This window comes from Nyctereutes procyonoides, unplaced genomic scaffold (assembly GCF_905146905.1).
Source record: "Nyctereutes procyonoides isolate TBG_1078 unplaced genomic scaffold, NYPRO_anot_genome, whole genome shotgun sequence".
Lineage (NCBI taxonomy): Eukaryota > Metazoa > Chordata > Mammalia > Carnivora > Canidae > Nyctereutes > Nyctereutes procyonoides.
Window position 1 is genome coordinate 55,439,480 of NW_026575046.1, and position 20,301 is coordinate 55,459,780.

General features: G+C 34.7%; 1 protein-coding gene across 6 annotated transcripts in view; it reads right to left on the reverse strand.

The window, feature by feature from the left end:
• Positions 1-325: 325 nt before the first annotated feature.
• The window catches only part of CCSER2 (coiled-coil serine rich protein 2), a 176,123-nt gene continuing 156,147 nt past the window's right edge, over positions 326-20,301 (reverse strand). For 4 of the 6 annotated variants that reach the window (XM_055325312.1, XM_055325313.1, XM_055325314.1 and 1 more), the window contains one exon: positions 326-1,687. In XM_055325312.1, coding sequence (XP_055181287.1) covers positions 869-1,687 — 819 coding nt within the window. In that variant the 3' untranslated portion in view covers positions 326-868. Of the gene's footprint in view, positions 1,688-8,904; positions 8,945-14,334; positions 14,468-20,301 lie in introns of all 6 variants that reach the window. The other 2 variants (XM_055325315.1, XM_055325316.1) reach the window with 2 other exon arrangements.

Below are 20,301 nucleotides of genomic sequence, written 5' to 3' on the forward strand. Positions count from 1 at the left end.
AGCTATCCTGGATCCATAAGCCTATAGGGTTCAAAACAATTACCAGCAACTCTAGCACCAACAATACATGTTACAAAATGAATACATCTTTAGCTACAGGCTTCAAGATGCAACCCAGGCTTTCTGAAACTTATGGAGTTGCAAAAAGAAATAGAAGTTGTGTGTTTGTGTGTGTGTGTGTGAGCCTGCAAAACAAGACATTCAAGCAACATATAATTGGTTTTTACATCACATGAAACATTTTTAGCCAGGGGAATTTGGTAAATAAATAAATACTGAGACTAACTGGCTGATCCTAGCAAGGAAAAATAAAACTTACATAGACTTCCCATTAAAAGCCTGATCTTTTATTCATCATAAAGCTTTTGCATAGACCTTTTGAATACACAAATCACTGGCCACAATTTTACTTACAGTCTACCATCTTCAATTATCACCCTATCTTTAGTTAAAACAGTAACCATATTCACAGGAGACACAGGTGAAAAGGGGTTAGGCTCTGAGAACCACAATTAATACAGGCCTTCAAAAGGCTAAATGAACAAAGCACATTGCTTGCCTGCTACACGGGATATCGGGGACTTCTTGATGTGCAGAGGGATGGATAACATGATTAGAGCCCGCTGTAGGCCGCTGAAATGGGTAAGCAAACTTTTATGTTTACCTGAGACAAATACGCTCAAATGCTCAAATATATCAACCAGGATATAAAATGGAAGAGCCAAACTATTAGAAGCTTCCACATTTTAATTTTAAGATTTGCAAGCTTTCAATGGAACCTCCGTCATGGTAGCAAACTGCACGTAAAGCTATTACAGAACAGATTGTTTTTTAAAAAAAAACAAATTGGCAGGTGATGGCTATGTACTTAATGTATCTTTGGTTTAGGAAGACGGGAGTATCGATTAGAGGCCAAACAATCCCCAGAATTCAAATTGCCGTTCAGATTCTGCATGATTTCCTTTCTTCTTATTAGTGGCCGTGGGATGCTTGTCTTGGCCTGGAAGTTTTGAGGCTCTAGTTGGGAGTTGCTTATTTGTTTTTGTCTGAAAGAGCCAGAAGGGGGGCGGAGCTTAGATGCTTTTGGATTCGGATTACTTGCAAGATTTGTCTGACTAGATGTTGGCTGAAGTTTTGATGAACTACATGGTGTGATTACTGGTGACTTTTTACAAGTGGGAGTCCTACTTGGAGAGGATTCAGAAACTGGAGGAGGTACCAAAGAATTTGAGACGGATGGTTTAAAAAGTGGTAAAGACTTGGGCTGGGATGTGTAGCCCTCCAGTGAAGACGGATTTCTTTCAACTCTCTTAGTCTGGTCTACTGCACTTGACTGGGGAAGCATCTGAAGAGAAGTAGGTACAAATTGCACGTCACTAATTTGATTATTTGCCGAATGATAAGGCTCTTGAGCATTCATGGTCATGTTCAAGTTTGCTTCAGAAGGTGTACTCTCAGCCACATCCTCAGTGAATTGTGGGCTTGAAGAAAAAGGCCGGTCTTCCACATCATAGCTGCTTTCTTGTTGTAAGCCACGTGTAAAGCTTTCATCCAGATGTGCAACACCCTGATGTATGCCCTGGATTGTGGATTCACTGTGGGCCTCGATATGTTGCGGCTTTATTAGTTTTCCCTGGGCGTGGTCTGTGGGTCTGGGAAGGCTGCTGGAAGGCTGTAGTACTTGAGGCTATTAAAATTAAAAACAACATTAAGCAACAATTCACTTTACATATGCCACCCAGAATTAATATAAGTTCCAATTAAGCTGTGTTGATACTTATGTTTTAATATAAGAAGTATGTGAGGGTTTTTTTTTCAATTGAAAAATAAACTGCAATATTCAGGTGAATTCATGACACACAAGAGTGATAATGCAAACAAAAAATGATACAAGCAGTAAACACTAAACAAGATTAAAAATAAAACAGGGGAAAAGAAAAATATTGAAGTACTTATTTACTGTAGAAAACAGATTTCCTGCCTTGATTCATTAAGTATTTAAAACTTTATAGGTAAGATACCTTGAGAGAATGATTTCTATAGCACTTTGATTTAATCTTCATAAACCACAGATAAAAACTGTGACCATTCGGAATATTACCCATTTTGAAGACTTTTTTTTTTTTTTTTTTTTTTTTTTAAGGAAAGCTGTATAACACTTTAACACACTTGGCTAGAGAAAGTATTAATTTAAAAGTGTCAAGCTGCTATACTTCTATCAAGAGTTAAAATCAACAACAGATAAACAAGGCTTAGATTGATTATATTCTTGTTGATGTGAAATTCTAATTACTCAAACAAAAACAGGTCAATACATTTAGCTAATATTAACCTATCTTTAACATTCTTGTTGAAAAGTTTCAGAATAAAATGTTTTCACAGCTTATTTGTTCTGTCTCACTGCCATATGAGGGATCAACTAGGGTTCTGGTAAATGGAGAACAGTTAACCTGCCCAAGAGTGAACACCCATTTAAAATTTAAAATGATCAGCCTTTTGAATAAACAACTCAGAGTAAAACAAATCTGAAATTACCTCTAATCTGAACTAAAGCTGAGCAACTTATAATAGCAAAATTCTTTAGGTCAATGTGCCTCACACACACTTTTCTGGAGCTCACTGTGTGATCATATTCCATACAAATCAGAGCAAACATGTAATTTCTACTATTACTTTTGGGAAGTCAGTAAAGAAAGTTCTCTTTCAATGGCCCAAATAGTTAAAGCATATGGGGCAGAGCCTATTGTTATCAATGTATAAACACAATACATACACATTCTCTATTAAATAATGTGGACTGAAAATATAAAAAAGTTTGCCAAAGGGCTCTGAAATATAGACTTTGATATTTTCTTTTTTTGCTATGCTAATCTACAAATAAATATACACCGTATCTCTGATTTCTCCAATGAAAGGGGCAAATCTATTTACACTGCATCATTCGTGTTCTGTCACTTTTTCACCTCCTCAACCAGTACTGGAGGATGACTGCGGAGCCAGGAGTCAGGCCAATTAGGGCAGGATAACAGATAATGGAGAGCCAAGTGCAATGACTTGTAAAGGGATGGCTGGCCAGGATGGTTTAAGGCCAGCAGGCTATTTAAAAAAAACAGTAAAATCAAGACAATGACTACTTAAAATTCATATAGATTATTACATTTAACTCTTATTTTAGAATATTTAAGACAAATAATCCATCTCAGTTTATTTAAGCTAAATGTCTTGTTCAAGCTTCAAGCTTTATGTCCTAAACTTCAAAGGCAGTGCGCATTTTCACAATAAACCACACAGAGATGAATACCTTCAAGAAGTAAGGTACCCAAATCACCAGGTAATTACAATTGGCTGGGAATCCCTAGAAAAAAATGACAGTGCCAAAGTAACCATATATTTTAGAAAGATTAGTAAAAATATAGAGTAGGACCATATTAAGCAAGCCAAAATCTACCAAAAGGAAAAAAAGCAACCAAAGAAGGGAAAGGTGCAGCATCAAATGGTTGATTGAAATGGGGATTTGCTTTCCCTTTTCACCTTCAAAAATATCAAAAGATATTCTACTCTTGAGTTAAAAATCTTAAAGCAACTTAAGACCTTTGAAAATATCAGTAGCAATTTAAAAATGACTTCATTGTAACATACCTATTGCTAGTATGAAAAAAAGGTATAGATGTGCTATCAGCTCAAAGCACAAAAAGGTATGACTTCCTAATTAAGTATTAAACTTAAGATTAAGACAGCCAAACCTCCAGAAAAGGAGCACTGTGAACTATAGATAAATTATCCATTAGTTCTATTCTCACTATAGTAGCCCCCCCTTTATCTGCATGAATATGTTCCCAAACCTCCCATGGTAGTAACAACTCTGTATTTACTATGTTTTTCCCTATACATACATACCTATGATAAAGTTTAATTTATAAATTGGGCACAATAAGAGATTAACAATAATCGCTAATAATAAAAGAGAACAATTACAACAATTATTATAGTAAAAGTTATGTGAATGTGGTCTCTCTCATCCTTCTTCTTGTGATGTGAGATGATAAAAGACCTACATAATGAGATGAACGGAGGTGAGTGATGTAGGAGTTGTGAATGATGTAAGAGTTGTGGCATAGCATTAGGCTACTATTGATCTGACAATATGTCAGAAGGACAATCATCTGCTTCCACATGGCAGTCAACAGCAGGTAACTGATGGGGGACCTGGGCGGCTCAGTGGTTGAGCGTCTGCCTTCGGCTCAGGGCATGATCCTGGGTCCCGGGATCGAGTCCCGCATTGGGCTCCCCACGGGGAGCCTGCTTCTCCCTCTGCCTGTGTCTCTGACTCTCTCTCTGTGGCTCTCATGAATGAATAAATAAAATCTTAAAAAAAAAAAAAACCTCCAAAATAACCAGCAGTTAACTGAAACCAAATAAAGCAAAGCTTTGGATGGGGGTGGGGGCAGAGAGGACTAGTGTACTTTTATTACTCAACTGACTACTGCTTATCAGAAAACTAAATAGAAGTATAGCAGGAAGATGTACTGCATGTACTAAATGCAATAAAGCTGCATATCAAATATTAAAGAATTTAAAAATAATAAGGTTTTTTAAAATAATAAAAATGAGTCATCTGAGGAGTTATATTGAACAATTATATAAAAGACGCCTATTACTTAATTACGGTGAATAAATTAGTAGTTTCTAAATGCTTTATAAATAATGCAGATTTTGTGTTTTTATTACAAGTTAATTTTAGCAGTGTGATCTAATTTCCCTATCCCCAAATAAATGTCCTGTTTTATTATTTATTTGAAAATTAGTTTGGAAATCAATTCCACTACCATAAGAAAAAAGTCTCTTAAAGAAGATAGAGAAATGGGGATCCCTGGGCGGCTCAGTGGTTTAGCGCCACCTTCAGGCGAGGGCGTGACCCTGGAGACCGGGGATCCAGTCCCGCGTTGGGCTCCTTGCGTGGAGCCTTCTTCTCCCTCTGCCTGTGTCTCTGCCTCTCTCTCTCTGTGTCTCTCATGAATAAATAAATAAAATCTTAAAAAAAAAAAAAGAGGATGGAGAAATGAGTATAGTGAGGACCAAGGCAATTTCTCCTCAAGGTGGATGACTGCATAGAACTGGTTACCCACTAAGGACTGAACTGTCATTAGCTACCTGCTGGCGAGTTAAATGACAAACTGCCTCTTAACCTCTACCAAACAAAGCAAAGATGCATTTCTGAGACCTTGTCGCTTGCAGCACAATTTCCCTAATTTCTGAACATTCAACTATATTAACACAAAGGCAAGATACTAACAATTCTTCCTGCCCACATTCATTACTGCTTCTATGCCCTCAGACACCCTTAGATCGAATTCTGAATAAATAAAAAATGATCCCATATTCTCATGGATAAGACCAACGGGAATGAATATCAAAGACTATTCATTTTTTTTGTAAATGTCTACAATACATCATGCATTGTACTAGGTATAGAAAAATACAGAGGTGAATACAATGCGGTTCTTATGGTTGAGAGACCTAGTGAGGGAGATACGTAAACAAATGATGAGACCATGTCTCAAGCATAACAACATATGAGAACAAAAGAAAAAATATGCTTGATTGTATGGGTCATAGAAGGCATCCAAGAATCACCAACATCTCAACTGAGTTTTAAGATGAGTTAAGAGTTTGCCAAGTAGACAAGAAGGGAAAAACATTCAGTGCTGAGCGCCAGCACATGCTAAACACAGAGGCAAAAAAAGAATATGGTATGTTCTAGTAACTTCAAATTGTTAGACTGAATTGGGAGATCCCAGTGCTGGCGGGAAAGCATAGGCAAGGGACAACGCATAAAGAAACTCCTGTCAGGCTAAGTGGTTCTGACTAACACTGATAAATTTAAACAGAGGAATCGTAAGATCATATATATATATATATATATATATATATATATATATATATATATATATTTAGGATGTTATTTTGGTGGAATTAGTGAGCAATGTACAGGAGGGGTGATTGTAAGCAGAACAGCCAGGCAGTATGCTATTACTAATAGCCTAGATGAAAAATTATAAGGGCCTAAAATTAATATACTGAAAGCAAAACTGAAAAGGGTAAAAGAGATTTTTTTTTTTTTAAAGTGGTCAAGTAAGCAGCTACTTGGAAAGAATTCAAGATGAGCTACAGGTTTCTTGCTTTGGAGATGCATGATGAAGTACTAATCTGTATCCAAAAAAGTTGTTCACCAGCCCATTCATTTCCTGGGCTCAGCACCCCAGAAGACTCAGGACAAAAGGAATCCCACCTACTGGGGAGTGGGGCAGACTTCAGGAAACAGCCTGTAGTCACAAATATGTAGAGCTTTAGTCCTCCACCCTTGCAGAGCTAAGCGCTTCTAACTAGACTCAGCAACTTCATGCCTTACTTTAGTTAGATACATCACCTCAGCACACCATTCTGAGAATTCTCAGAGGCAACGGTTACAGGTATGAAGGTCAAGAGTGCCACAGGTACTACTGGGTAACTGTGCAAGGGATTAGTAGGCTCTTCATTGATAATCTTAAATGTCTATTTTGGGCTGCTTATAAAAATAACCAGAGATACGAGCTCCTTATAGGTATGTACCAAGCTTTATTTGTTCTTATAGTTGGTGTTCCTAGTATTTGGCACATAGCAGGGATTAAATATATATTTTCTAGATAAATTAATAAATAAATGAATATTAGTAACTGGTATATTCCAGAACTGCTTCTTTGGTAATAAATAATCAAAATAATACTTTCCCTATTAGGTCAGGGATGCAGCGCTAATAACCAATAAAAACAAGTTAAAAAAAAACACTGATGAAAAATCTTATAACAGAAAAAAATGTTCTTTCTAAACAAGTTTGGGGTTAGCATAATGATTAATGTTTAGAAGGACAGCAGGAAGAATTATAAATTAACCAGGACACAGCACCTCCCATGATACTAGCTAAGCTACAACTATTTTTTACCTACAGACAGACATTTCTGGATGAAATAAGTTGGGAAAACTGAACAAGCATTCAACAATTTTCCATTTCTAATGTTAATAACTAAATATAATTATACACGTAAAACACTTAGCATAGGACCTCCTAGCATATCAAAAGTGCTCAATAAATGTCACCTATAATTATTAAAAGGTGTGAGAATGATGAATTCAAGCCATTGTCCTTTTGTAACAGGGTTTTGAAATAGAAAAGGCAAGTTTTATAGCAGAATAAAAACTAGTTGCTATACGGTAAGAGCTTTCTAGGCTTCAAATAAGTGTTTCAGTAATGTCAGTTATATCTAAGTGTTTTAAACCCATTGCAGGCATATCTGATATGATACAGAAGTCAAGATTCCTTAAGTGCCTTCCTGAAGATAAGAGAGAGCTAGGACATGCAAAGCACTTTAAAGTATAGAAAGAATTTATATACAGTTATATGGCAGAGCTAGTACAACACAATACTGAATCACTTAGCTTTTGAAATCAGACTGACCTGGGTTTGAGTTTTGACTCCATCACTTACTACTGGTGAGATATTGGTAAATTGTCTTACTACTCTGAGATGGAATTTTGTAATTTATAAAATGAGGATAGTAACAGTATTTACACCTTACCAAATTGCTGTAAATAATAAATGATAACATGCCTACCAAAGTGCTTTATATAGTACCTGATACATTACAAATACTTGAGAAATGCTATATTCTGGGCTCTGAGAGAACAGTTTCCCTTCTTCCAAGGGTAAAGAGTCAAACACTAAGTTTATATGTAAGTTTGCATGTGTGATCTCTGATTATCACAAGAGACTCAGTAGAAAGTACTGTCTTATTTTTGCAGATGAGTAAACTTAGTTAAAAGAAATTAAGTAACATATTGAAATTCACATGCTTTAGCAAATAGTAAAGTCACAATTTGAACGGAACAGAGAACTTAAAATGTGGCATTAAAACTATTATTCTGTTATTTGGGTAATTCCAATGAATTCACAGATGTTCAGAATACGCAAGTATAGCACGGTGATTATTTATAAAACTTAATAGGCAGGACACCTGTGTGGCTCAGCGGTTGAGCATCTGCCTTTGGCTCAGGGCCTGATTCCAGGGTCCAGGGATCGAGTCCCACATCGGACTCCCCGCGGGGAGCCTGCTTCTCCCTCTGCTTGTGTCTCGGCCTCTCTCTCTCTCTCTGTGGCTCTCATGAATAAATAAATAAAATCTTAAAAAAATAAATAAAAAATAAAAACATAATAGGAAAATTCAATACCAACATTCAGGGACTAACTTTCCTGGAAAATGTCCTATTTCTTCCTCAGGTGATCTATCCTACACAGATTAAGTCTTAGACACCAAACTCAAGTCATGATATGCAACAATATTTTGAGGGAAAAAAATGGTTCCAAGTGCCCTACTGGAGGAATACACTGAACACAAGAAAAGGCAAATTAGCATTCGCCACTGAGAAAAACTTCACCTTTATTGTTGTCCTACCATTTGAAAGATTTCTAGTATTAGCATAAGAAAAAATACTCATAATAGTTTCTGTAAACATTTTCTTCTAGAGTTACCAAAGATAAGATGGCAGCTAGGAACAACAAGTCCTGACTGAGAAAAATATGTCTACGTGTGTAAGGTAGAAAGCAGGAAATGTTCTAATGCATAATAATGCTACTGCATAGCAGACACAGGAATTACCTCAAATTATTTTCTTGGTACATATAAGTTTATTACTATTATTATTATTATCATTAAATACATTTTAAGCTATAAGATGGAAATGGAGCAATCTGTAACATGCCTGTATTTTCATGCAGGCTCTGACATGCATCATGCAAATTGGAAAAAAAAACAAAAACAAAAGGTGACTATGAGGAAGGTGGTAGGAAAAAAATCTGAAATTGTACTGTACCACGCTTTGTCAGAGAAGTAATGGACTAACTTCTCAACTCCTTGCCAATGGCATAATGGGAGAGCAGAGACAAGAAAAAGACAGGACAATGATTGTCAGAGACCACACACAACACCAAGGAATTGCCATGACTGGGTATAGCAGCCAACAGTATTTGCTTAGCTTTTGTTGTGTTTTTCCAGGTAGTATTATTTTATTTAATATATTTATGTAAAATGAAAACATTTTTAATAAACTTATACTCTCTTGCTAAAGAGGTTTGCAAGTTAATATAAATATTCATAATCACAGAACAAAATATATAAAACTTCTCACACTTAAAAGGAATCATTTGAAGAATCTTACCAAATAAAGTATTGAAAGGATTTTGACACAATATTTATACTCCAAAGATCTAAAAAGGTTTAGCACATGTAATCCCTTACAAATCAAGTAGAAATTTCTTTAATAATTTCAGAAAGTCTTGCACATTATAAGCCAAATATAATTCAACATTAGTTTACGTTTATTACTAACTGCTGCATTAAAGACCAATTAAAGTATAATCTGATCTTCACGTATGTCTGTCTTAAATATGATGTTCTAACTTATCCTCACATCACTACAAAGATGGAAGACATGATTGGATCCCTAATATAACTAGATTCAAGGAATTCTGCTGTATAATTCACATTAACCCATCACAACTTCCAAAGTTTTCTGGGAATCAGGAATGCTCTTATTCCTCTAGATCTCAGAACGGTGCCTCTAGATCTCAGAGAATTTAGAGAAGATAACTGATTGATAAATAGAAATTACATATAAACAAATTCTGAGATAAGGAGTTCAATGGCTTTTTAAATTTGATCAGTTAACTTGTTTAAAAACTATCACACTGATTCACATTCACTTAAGTAATAAGCATTTATTACCCAAGCACAATCAGTGTGAGGTGCTTAATTTTCATGGGTCTTTATCTCTAAGACATAGAACCCATTAGCATTTAACCTCTGGGATTCAGAGTAGTTCAGAAAACAAAACTAAACATAATAGTACCATTCCATTGCTGTGATCAATATCACATGATATAGTTCTCCAGAGTAAGATACTGCAGGCATATGGTACAACAAATACAGCTAACAAAACAATTCCACAATCTACAGAGCAGGTTGTTGTAAAAGGCTTATACAAAAAACAGCAACTGCTGTGTTTCTCATCATTGCAAAGTGCCCAGAGAAACTAGTTTATGGGACAGCCTCCTGGACCATGAGTTTGATGCACATTTCTAATCAATCAACCAATGACTAAACTAAACAGCACTTGGAATTAGCTGCAAAAATGGACAGAGTGTCATATTCTATATTATTTGTTCAATTTTTACTGAGTTATCCCAGTTTCCATTTCACTGAAAATATTTTATTTTTATGAAAAGTCACTCCCAGAGCTAATTTCTCATTGAAGCACTGAAGCTAATGCTACCCTTACATATAAAATTGATTACAGTCACATGGTAGAGCCAATCAGAGTGAGCCACATTAACATATGCCTTATGAACACGTTTGGCAGTTCAATAATACACATCAAGTGTTTCTAGAAAGTGCACAAACCCTCTGATTAAGCAACCTCCTTCCAGGAATCTACGTAAGAGAGATGATGATACTGATCTATACACAAGTATAAATGGCATTGCAAGAGTATCTCTATTTAGTGGGGAAAAATGGAAACAACATCAATGCCCAACAATAGGAAAAGATTAATTATAGTACAGTCACATAATAATGTATTAACATGTACCCATTAAAATGATACTTTCAATATTTACTAAACCAAAATGTTCATATAATGATACTATGTGAAAAAAAACAAAAGTTTAAGAAGAAAATATGAGAGTATTATATGTTCTAAGAGAAAGTATTATTCATTCAACTTTTATCTTAATTTCAAGTATACTTGTGTGCTGGGGTTGTAAGTACATAGTTTCGTTTAGTAAACATGTATTGGGTTGTGATATAAAATGAATTCTTAAGTGTCATTTGTCAAAAAGGTATGTGAAACACTCTCTGAGGGTTATAAAAAGAGGAGGAGGATATAAGAAAATGTAATCATCATTCTTAATGTAATTCTGGTTGGAATGCAGTTAGTTACCATAACATAAATTTAGAAGTCAGGCAATACTAACACTACATCAAGAAACTGCTGAGCTATTAATGTAGATGCACTTACATTATTTTTATTGTTTAAAAACAATTTTTGTCTCATCTAAGTGATTGCACATGAAAGGTAAAGCTTGAAAAGATTTCTGAATTCTTTCAAGGTGTTAAAGAGCACATTTAATAGTCTTTTTAGGCATGACAAGAAGTAGGTATTACTTCAAAATATACTTTTGGAGAAGTCAAGTATTCCTAAAAGCATATGATCTGGCAAGAAGTGCTACTTGAGATTATGATTAGGGCTTTTTACCTGCCAAAAGCCATTATTTTTATTCAATTTTCCTACTCTGAGGTAGGTTATTTATTTTTCCTGATTTTACACAGCTGGAAATCAAAAAGACTAAACCAATGTTAGTTAAGTCAATTCGGACAAAAGCTGAAGTCAGGACAAGAAAAAGACCCCTTCTATGTTTAAAAGTAGATATTTTCTACTAACCCAGAGAAAAATTTAATTTGAAATTAGAAGACAAGCATCAAGTTAAGACTGGTGATATACTCAAGAAAAGAAATGGAAGTCACAATTTCCTGAGAAAGATAAAAATATAAGAAGACCAGGATTTTCTTTTTTCTCCATTTTTCTAGAGTTATTCTTAAATTCAGTAAGAACATTCTTGGCCAGTGCAGCTTTTCTGAGTGACCAGAGCTAAACATTCCCTGTAAATATTAATTATTTCACTTTCTACATATCCAGAACAGGCTATCTCATTATGCTGGAAGATCTACTACTCTTATAATTAAAAACATAAACAAAACCAGATTGCCCTTATTAAAGCCTGCATGACTTTTGCATTTAGAAGAAAAGGCAGTTCACTTATGTTGATGTTAAGAGGGCCTCAGAAAGAACTTATTAATGAAACAGATTATAATAAAGGAGAACTCTCTCCACTATCTACCATCACTTACAGAATTAACCCATCCAAAAATCAGCCCTTTGAATCACATACTAACTAAATATGGAGACAAATATTATTTCACTAAGTTTAGTGTAGGAAGGGGAGATCTATTCCAAAACCCTCTGAAAAACCATTGGACTCCATACCCTTCTTTTCTCTATTTTAGAAAAATTCAAAATATTCTTTAAAAATTAAAATTCTGTATTTATATAATTTATATATAATTCTATATTTTACATTCTATAAAAATTCTACATTTTAGAGAAATTTAAAATATTTTTTAAAATTACAATAATAATAATGTTATTAGTAAACTGCTTTAGCTGTTTTCAGGATAAATCCAAAATAGTGTAGTGTTTAGAACGTATTTTTCCTTTAGGAATCTTCCCAAGCTCAGTCAGAAATATCAGAAAGCCATGAACACTATGGAAAATTATCACTTTCCATAAAGGAGGTCTACAAGTCTTAATGATCAAGTTCCAGGGACAGTTCTCTTACCTAAGCTGTTAGAACTTACTCAAGACTACGATGTGAATTATCTTCTGATAGGTGGCTAACACATCCAAATTCTAGAAAACCAAAACTTTCTCCTTACTAATTTGAAGATGAGGAGAAAGGAGGTTTGATTTACAAAAGTCAGAAAGACAGATCTTGATAGGGTTGCAAGACAGTGCTTCTTCATATTTGGGAAATGAAAAAGGCAACTCTAACCCAAGAGGCAAGAAGGAAGAAACATTTGAAAATGGAGGGCCAATGACTAAACAAAAGGACCAGAAAATTCTAAAGCTATACAAATAAGAAACTAGTGAAATGAGTGACATATTTTTAAAATAAACATAAATCTTTGTTTGCAATACAGAATAATCAACCTTAAACTTCAATTCCACATTATAGCTAACTGAAGGGAAGAAGAAAAAAAAATGAAGGGAAGAAGAATGAGGTAGAAGAATGGCAGAGAAAGAGGACAGGAACTAAAAAGGGGCTAGAGCAAATTCAAGGCAAGGATGTTAATCTGAGGTAAATCTGTCAAACGATGCAATTTACTAGCTATAAGCCTAAAAATATATTATCATGTTATAGCTGCCTTTGAAAGATTAGTTCACTAGCGGGTTAAAGTGATTTCTTATGTGCTAGGAATACTTACAGAGAGGAGGAAGGAAAGGGAAGTACTTGAAGACAAGAGAAGTAAAAGGGAAGCCTACAAAAGTGGTAGGAGATGGAAAAGGAGGAAGAGAAGGAATCCCTCTTCTCACTGCTTCCACTAAACAAATTAACTTGCTACTAAATAATTTGATATAAAAGCCTGTACAAACTTTCTATTTTTCTTTAAAACAAAAAGCACAAAAAGGAAGCAAAGGCAAAAAAGCCAAAAAATAAACCTCAAACCTTGTCTCAAATTCACACTGATACCTCGTAATTTTGCCTAATTCAATAAATGAATTTTTATTTAAATAAATCACATTCTTAATTTTAAACTGCTTACAATTTCTCCCTTTGGGACCTTTGATACTTCACATGGATAAAGATAATTTATGAAAAAATGATCTGAATACAAAATCAGGGCAAATCCATGGAGGAGGCATAAAAGTGACTGACTGACAATATTAGTACCTCTTTTTTATTAATATTAGCTTTTTTTGGGTGACTTTTCAAAAAAGATAAAATATAACCAACTTACCAGGTGTACTTAAGTACATAATATAAATAATAAAACACTGTTCTGGAAAGCAGATTCAATGTAAACAAAGTTCTTTTTTTTTTTTTTTTTTAAGTCAAACCATTACTAAATCATTAGAAATGTTAGTAAACCATGCATTTTCAGAAGCCATTTTCTTCTGGACTGTAAAGCAGCTGATGAATTACAAAAACATATTAGTCGTTAAAAAAAGTCCTTTAAATGATTAAAGACTTCTTTTAGATGACAGTGAAATGCAATAACAGCTTTTTGATTAGGTAATATTTAAAGAAATGTGCAATGGTCTAGTAAGCCTGCTCCCTCAAACAGTATGCATCTGTTCATATCACTGTATACAGTATGTATATTTTTGATGTAGATAAAAAATTGTTATTTATATATCTCAAGGTCACAAAAAAAGAAAATACATTTAAGGCAGATGCATGTCAGTAGGTCTAGGGCCACTGGCAATAGGTTTAAACAGCATTAGAATGAAATTAACTTCAGGTAGTTCTCCTAAGGCTCTAAGTAGAAGTCTATTCACATGCAGTCAAAGGAAGGGTTAATTAATAGGAGAGAGCCCAGGAAGTGCTGGTTTAGCACATGCCTGCAGGTCACTCTGGACAGGAGGCGGGGTGCTGGGGGAGGGACAGGTCATGCAGAGGGGAAATACCATGAACGGGAAGCCAGAGCAGGAGAGGAGTGAGAGACACAGACTCACTCTGTCTGCGGTGCGGCGGAACAGTCCGTGGGATCCCCTGGAAGGAGCCCTGCCAAGAAGAGAAGGAGGGAGCACAATACCCACCCTGTGCAGAGAGAGACGGGGTAGGGAGGTATAATAAAAAAGGGAACCGAAAAATAGAGAAACCAAAGTCATACTTTAAAAAAAATAACAATAGTGTTAATAAGAAGACAGATTTCATTCTTTTTTAAACACAGATAGTTCAAATGATTAAAAATACAACATAATCCAAACCTAGGTATTTTTTCAATATTGTAAGAAAAAATTATTTTCCCGTAGTATTTATAGTAATACATAAGAAATAAAATATTATTCTTTCTGGCATAGGTTACATTTATCATCATATAGTTCTTTTTTAAACAGCAGATCCCAGTCTTTTAACGTGAAAGCATTTAAAAGGGGAGATAGAGTTTTAATCGTCAAACACAGAAATTGCATCAATTATAAATCAGGCAACAAAAAACTATCATACAAAAAATTTTCATTTCTTTTTAAATCATAGGTTTCCAGAGGATTAGCAGGTGAAATAAAGAACATTGGCTGAAGATAGCAGAACCAACACAGCATTAAAAAAGACTTAGGATGTTTTGAGAGTAAGTATTGTCAAGAATGTGACATACAGGCCACAGGTTAAACATGCATGCTTTTTAGTATGAGTAACTTATGGCTTCTTAGATTTACTTAATAACATTATCAGAATTGGAATATATCTGCAATAGCATTTACTTCAATTTCCTCACTTTCCAGATAAAACTGGGTTATCAAGAAAAAATCTGTTCAATGTCTCATAAATAGAATCAGATTGGGTCGCAGGTCGGTTCCTAGCTCCCTCACCAACTAAAATATAACCACAAATAAAACTACTAAAACACTAACAAAACTGTCAAGGAAAATAAGCTGTAAATCATCATCATATCCAGTTCAATTTGCAAAAGAAGGTAAGCATAATTTTTCAGACGAATTAATCTGACATAGAAATAATTCATTAGAAAATTACTAATATAGTTTTTATTGGTGTTTACAGATTTAATAAACACTGGTTCAAATAAAATTTTTTTCCACTTCTGTATCAATATTTCTTGGCTCAGTTCAGTATAATCAGATACTTATTTAAATATAAGAGTAATCGTAGCTATACTGGCTCACTATAAAAAACAAAATGATCCACTTTCTCTGTTAATGAAGGGGGAAAATAGCTCCAAGAAATCATGTGGAATTAATTATTTTTAAAATATCCTAGTATATTATAATCCGATCTTCTGAAATTATTGTCTTTTCTCCAGTAATTTAGCCACAGATATTTGTGAAAAGAGCTTAGAAAATATTTAATAGGGTGATAATCCCAAGTGTTCTCCAAAGATAAGCATGATACAATTCTATTTTGCTGTTTCAGAAATGTTTTAGTTCAAAAGTTTACACAAAACAAGTCTTCAACCAAGAAGGGACATGCACTTTTGCTATGAGTTTCACCAGGGCCAAGCTTCTACCCACTGAACTGGGTAAACACACTTTCAGATGGGTATTTTGTAGATGAGCTAAACCAGCAGTCAGAGATTCCTTTTCTAAGAAATAAATGCTCTCTGAAGGTTTGTGAAAATAGTACTAACTGGGAGTCAGGGAACTGTTTTTCTTTGGATCTTCCCTAAGTCCTGAAACCTTGAAAAAGTCACTAATCTTCTGTGAGCCTCAGTTTCCTCATTTGTAAGATGCAGGATTGGAATGTGCTACAGAATGAATTGTTTGTGTTTCCCCAAAATTTCATATGTTGAGACCTATTCCCCCAGTGTGATGGTATTTGGAGGTAGGGACTTTGGGAAGTGAGCAAGTAGGTCATCAGGGTGGAACCTCGTGAATGGGATTAGTACCCTTATAAAAGAAACCCCAGAAAGCTCTCTTGCCTCCTCCACCAAAAAGGAACACAAGGAGATGGTTGTCTATGCAGGCCCTTGCCAGACATTGAATCTGCTGGTGTCTCTGCTCTTGGACTTCCCAACCTCCAAAACTGTGGGAAAAAGACTTCTATTGCTTATAAGCCATCCAGTCTATGGTGTTCTGTTACAGTTGCCCAAATAGACTAAGACAAAATGGTTCATTTCTAAGATTCTTTCAGTTCTTAGAAAGTTCATAGAATCATTATCCCCACTCCAATCATGGTTATCCTTTAATTTTATAACTATTTATATGGCATTTAAAACAATCAACTTTGTATTAAATGTTCTTGAATTAGTTCTTTGAAATAACTTAAGTCAAAGTATCTGCCACAATACCTAGAACCTGGCAGGAGTTTTAAAGGATGTTCAATGTCCTACTTTTGTTTGCCTAACAGTCCCTAACACACAGCAGACTCTAAATAATTGTTTATGGATTTAAACTGAATTAAATAAAGCTATTAAAACATAAATGAAATTATTGTATTTAACTAGAGATGAAGCTATAACATCAGGGCTGGATACACATTGCAAGCACCTAAGAATTTTAGAAACAAAACAATGATACCCATCTTTACTCACCCAAGACCAATAAATCATGATCTCTGGGATGGGCTTGAGTATGAGAGGGAAAGAGAGACAATCTTGTGAAAGAAATACGTAAATAGCTATGCCTGCTCCTGCCAAGGGGCACCTGTTTATTGAATTGGTTGAAGAGCTGTCATTTCAGTTTATGCCTAGAAAGGCAAAGAATATTACTCATTTTACTTTAGTCTCCCTTTCACTTTTCCACCCCCATCTACCTAATTCCTACCAAGCCTTCCAAGCCCAAGCCCATTTCAAACCCATTCCCTAAAAGCTTCTCTGGATCCTACCTAAATTCATTATGATCAATCTTGTTTATAAATATCTACATCATTTAATGGGCACTTGTCTTAGGGAATTTTTCTTCTGCTTTTCATTGTGTTGATTTGAGTATTTCTCTCTTCTATGAAATATAACTATCCTGAGAATAGCTTTCTCACTTTTCTGAGTGTCAACTACAGCTTCATTATGTGACTTTCAGTATAGAAATATACTTTGATTAAAATTTAATAGGAGCAGTACTTCCAGTTCTGGAAAGTTCCATCAAAAGATGAAATAGGTAACACTCCCCTCTTTTCTTTCTGCAAAGTACAGGCAAAACCTCTGGACATTATACATGAAATGAACATGAAACTCTGAAAGGTGGAGCTAAGAAGATAGACCAGCTAGGAATCTTGAAATCTGAGGACAAACATAGTAGAGAATGCGTGGGTTATCTTTTTGCTTAATGTATCCTAGACTAGGTGATGGAGAAGCCAGCACACAGAAATGCCAGTGAGTGAAGACAAAAACAAAAATAGAAACAGTGTCAAGAGAATCCTGAACCATGTCAAAGAATCAGGAAAGAGGCAGCCTAGCAGTTCATATAACCTGTACACAATGACCTGCTAAATGTCACAGGAGAAACTGTACCCCCGGCCCTAATCCCAACAGAAAAGACCAACGAGTGAGCCTAAGCTTCCATCCTTGCATGGCTCTAATATTGTCGTATGTCATTCTTGAGGTGTGTATAGGAAATATTTAAGACACTTACATTACAAATGGGACAGAGAAAGGGACTTAAAGGGTAGTAAGGTTCTCTACTTAGGAGACTACATAAGTTATGTAGGTATAATACCTACAACAACTATAACAGTTCCATACAAACTGATACACTCAAAACACTTATGTATAAACCAAAATGGAACTCTAAGAGATATACGTAACACACAGAAAGGCAGGAAAAAAAATAGAAGCAAAGAAGAGAGGAAGAAAACAGAAGAGAGGAAATAAAACAAAAAATAAAATGGCAGGCTTAACATACTGGTACATTAAATAAAAAGAATGTTCAGATACCAAGTAGACAAACTAGCAGAGTGGATAAAGAATCTTGACACAATCATATGCAGGTCACAAAAAATTCACTTTATATATAACAATATAGTTGTTTTAAAGTAAAACAAGAAAAAGTTCTACCATGCAAAAAAATAAAAGAAAGTAAGAGTGGTTATAAATTAGTATCAAATAAAGGAGGATTCAAAGCAATTACCAGGTACAAAAAGTGATCTTATAAAATTATAAAAGGGTCAATCTACCAAAAAAGACATCGTGATCCTAAATGTGTATGCAACAAACTACAGAGCTGTGCAACACATGAAGTAAAAACTGATAGAAGTGAAAGAAGAACAGTCAAATCCACAATTACAGCTGGATAGTCCTAACACTCTTCTCTTAATTGATAAAAAAATTAGGCAATTAAACTAGCAATGATACAGGACTCAAGGATGCCATCAACAATGAGGATCTATTCAATATGTACAGAATATTCCATCCAGTAACAGCCAAATATACAGTCTTTTCAAGAGTACATAGAACATTTACCAAAACATTTACCATAGAATATTACCACAGTGTAGGCCATAAAACAAACCACAGAAAACTAAAATAACAGAAATTGCACAGAATGTGTTTTCTGACCACAAGGGAATCAAATTAGAAATTAGTAATAGAAAAATTTCCAAACACTTGGATACTAAACAACATATTCATGGATCAAGGAAGTTTCAAGGAAAATTAAACACACACAGGGCATATACACCCTGAATACAAAAGAAATACATATCGAAAGTTGTGGAACACAGTTATAGCAGTAACAGAAAAGAGGAAAAAAAAACCCAGATCAGTAACTGAACTGCCACCGTAAGACACTTAGGAAAAAAATACCAAAATAAACCAAAAGTAAGTAGAAAGAAGAATACAATCAAGAGCAGAAATCACTGAAACTGAACACAGAAAAGTAGAAGTAATCAAGGAAACAAAAAGCTGGTGCTTTGAAAAGTTCAGTAAGATTGACAAACCACTACAAATGATAAAGAGTATCCGAAAGATGATTCAAATTGCCAAAATCATGAATGAAACAGGGTCACAACACAGATCCTCCAACCATTAAAAGGGAATACTCTGAGTAACCTTACAGTCATAAATTTGACATATGAGAAGAAATGGACAAATTTCTCAAAACCGCAAACTAAGAAAACTCATCTGAGATGACAGAGATCATCTGAATAGGTCTATAACAATCTAAAAATTTCCCCCAAAAAGAAATCTCCGGGCCTAGATGGTCCACTGGAGAATTCTGCCAGTGTTTAAAGAATTAATACCAATTCTACACATTCTCTTCCAGAAAATAGAACTAGAGGAAAGAATACTTCCCCATTCATTTATGAGGCTAGAATTACCCCAACAGAAAACCAGACAGTGATAGTATAAAACAAAAACAAAAACCGGAAATCAACAATTACTCCTCATGAATACAAACATAAACAATCCTTAACAAAATACTATTGATTAGAATTCAGAAATATATAAAAGAATTATACACTGTAAGTAAGTGGCATTTAGGTCAACAAGATTGATTCAAAAAGATCAATGCAATCAATAGTCTAAAGTGAAAAAAATGACACATTCATATGTATTAGTATAGCAAAAGGACTGAACAAACTCCAACATACATGATGAAAACTCTCAGCAAACTAGAAATAGAAAGGAAATCCCTCAACTAGATAAAAAGCATCTTTCAAATATCTATAGCTAACATTTAATTAATGGTGAAAGACTGAATGCTTTTCCCCCTGTAAATCAGGAACATGGCAAGAATCTTCACTTTCATCATTCTTATTCAACATACAATTGGAAGCCCTAGCTAGTGGCATAATATCAGAATAGGAAATAGAAGACCTACAGATAAAAAAGTGAGAAAACTGTTCCTATTTGCAGATAAGAAAATTGTTCCTATTTTGATGACATGCAGTCCACATATAAAAATCCATATCTACAGGAAAAACTCCCAGAACTAGGAAGTGAGTTTCCTAAGTTCATAGGATAAAAGATCCATATACAAAAATCA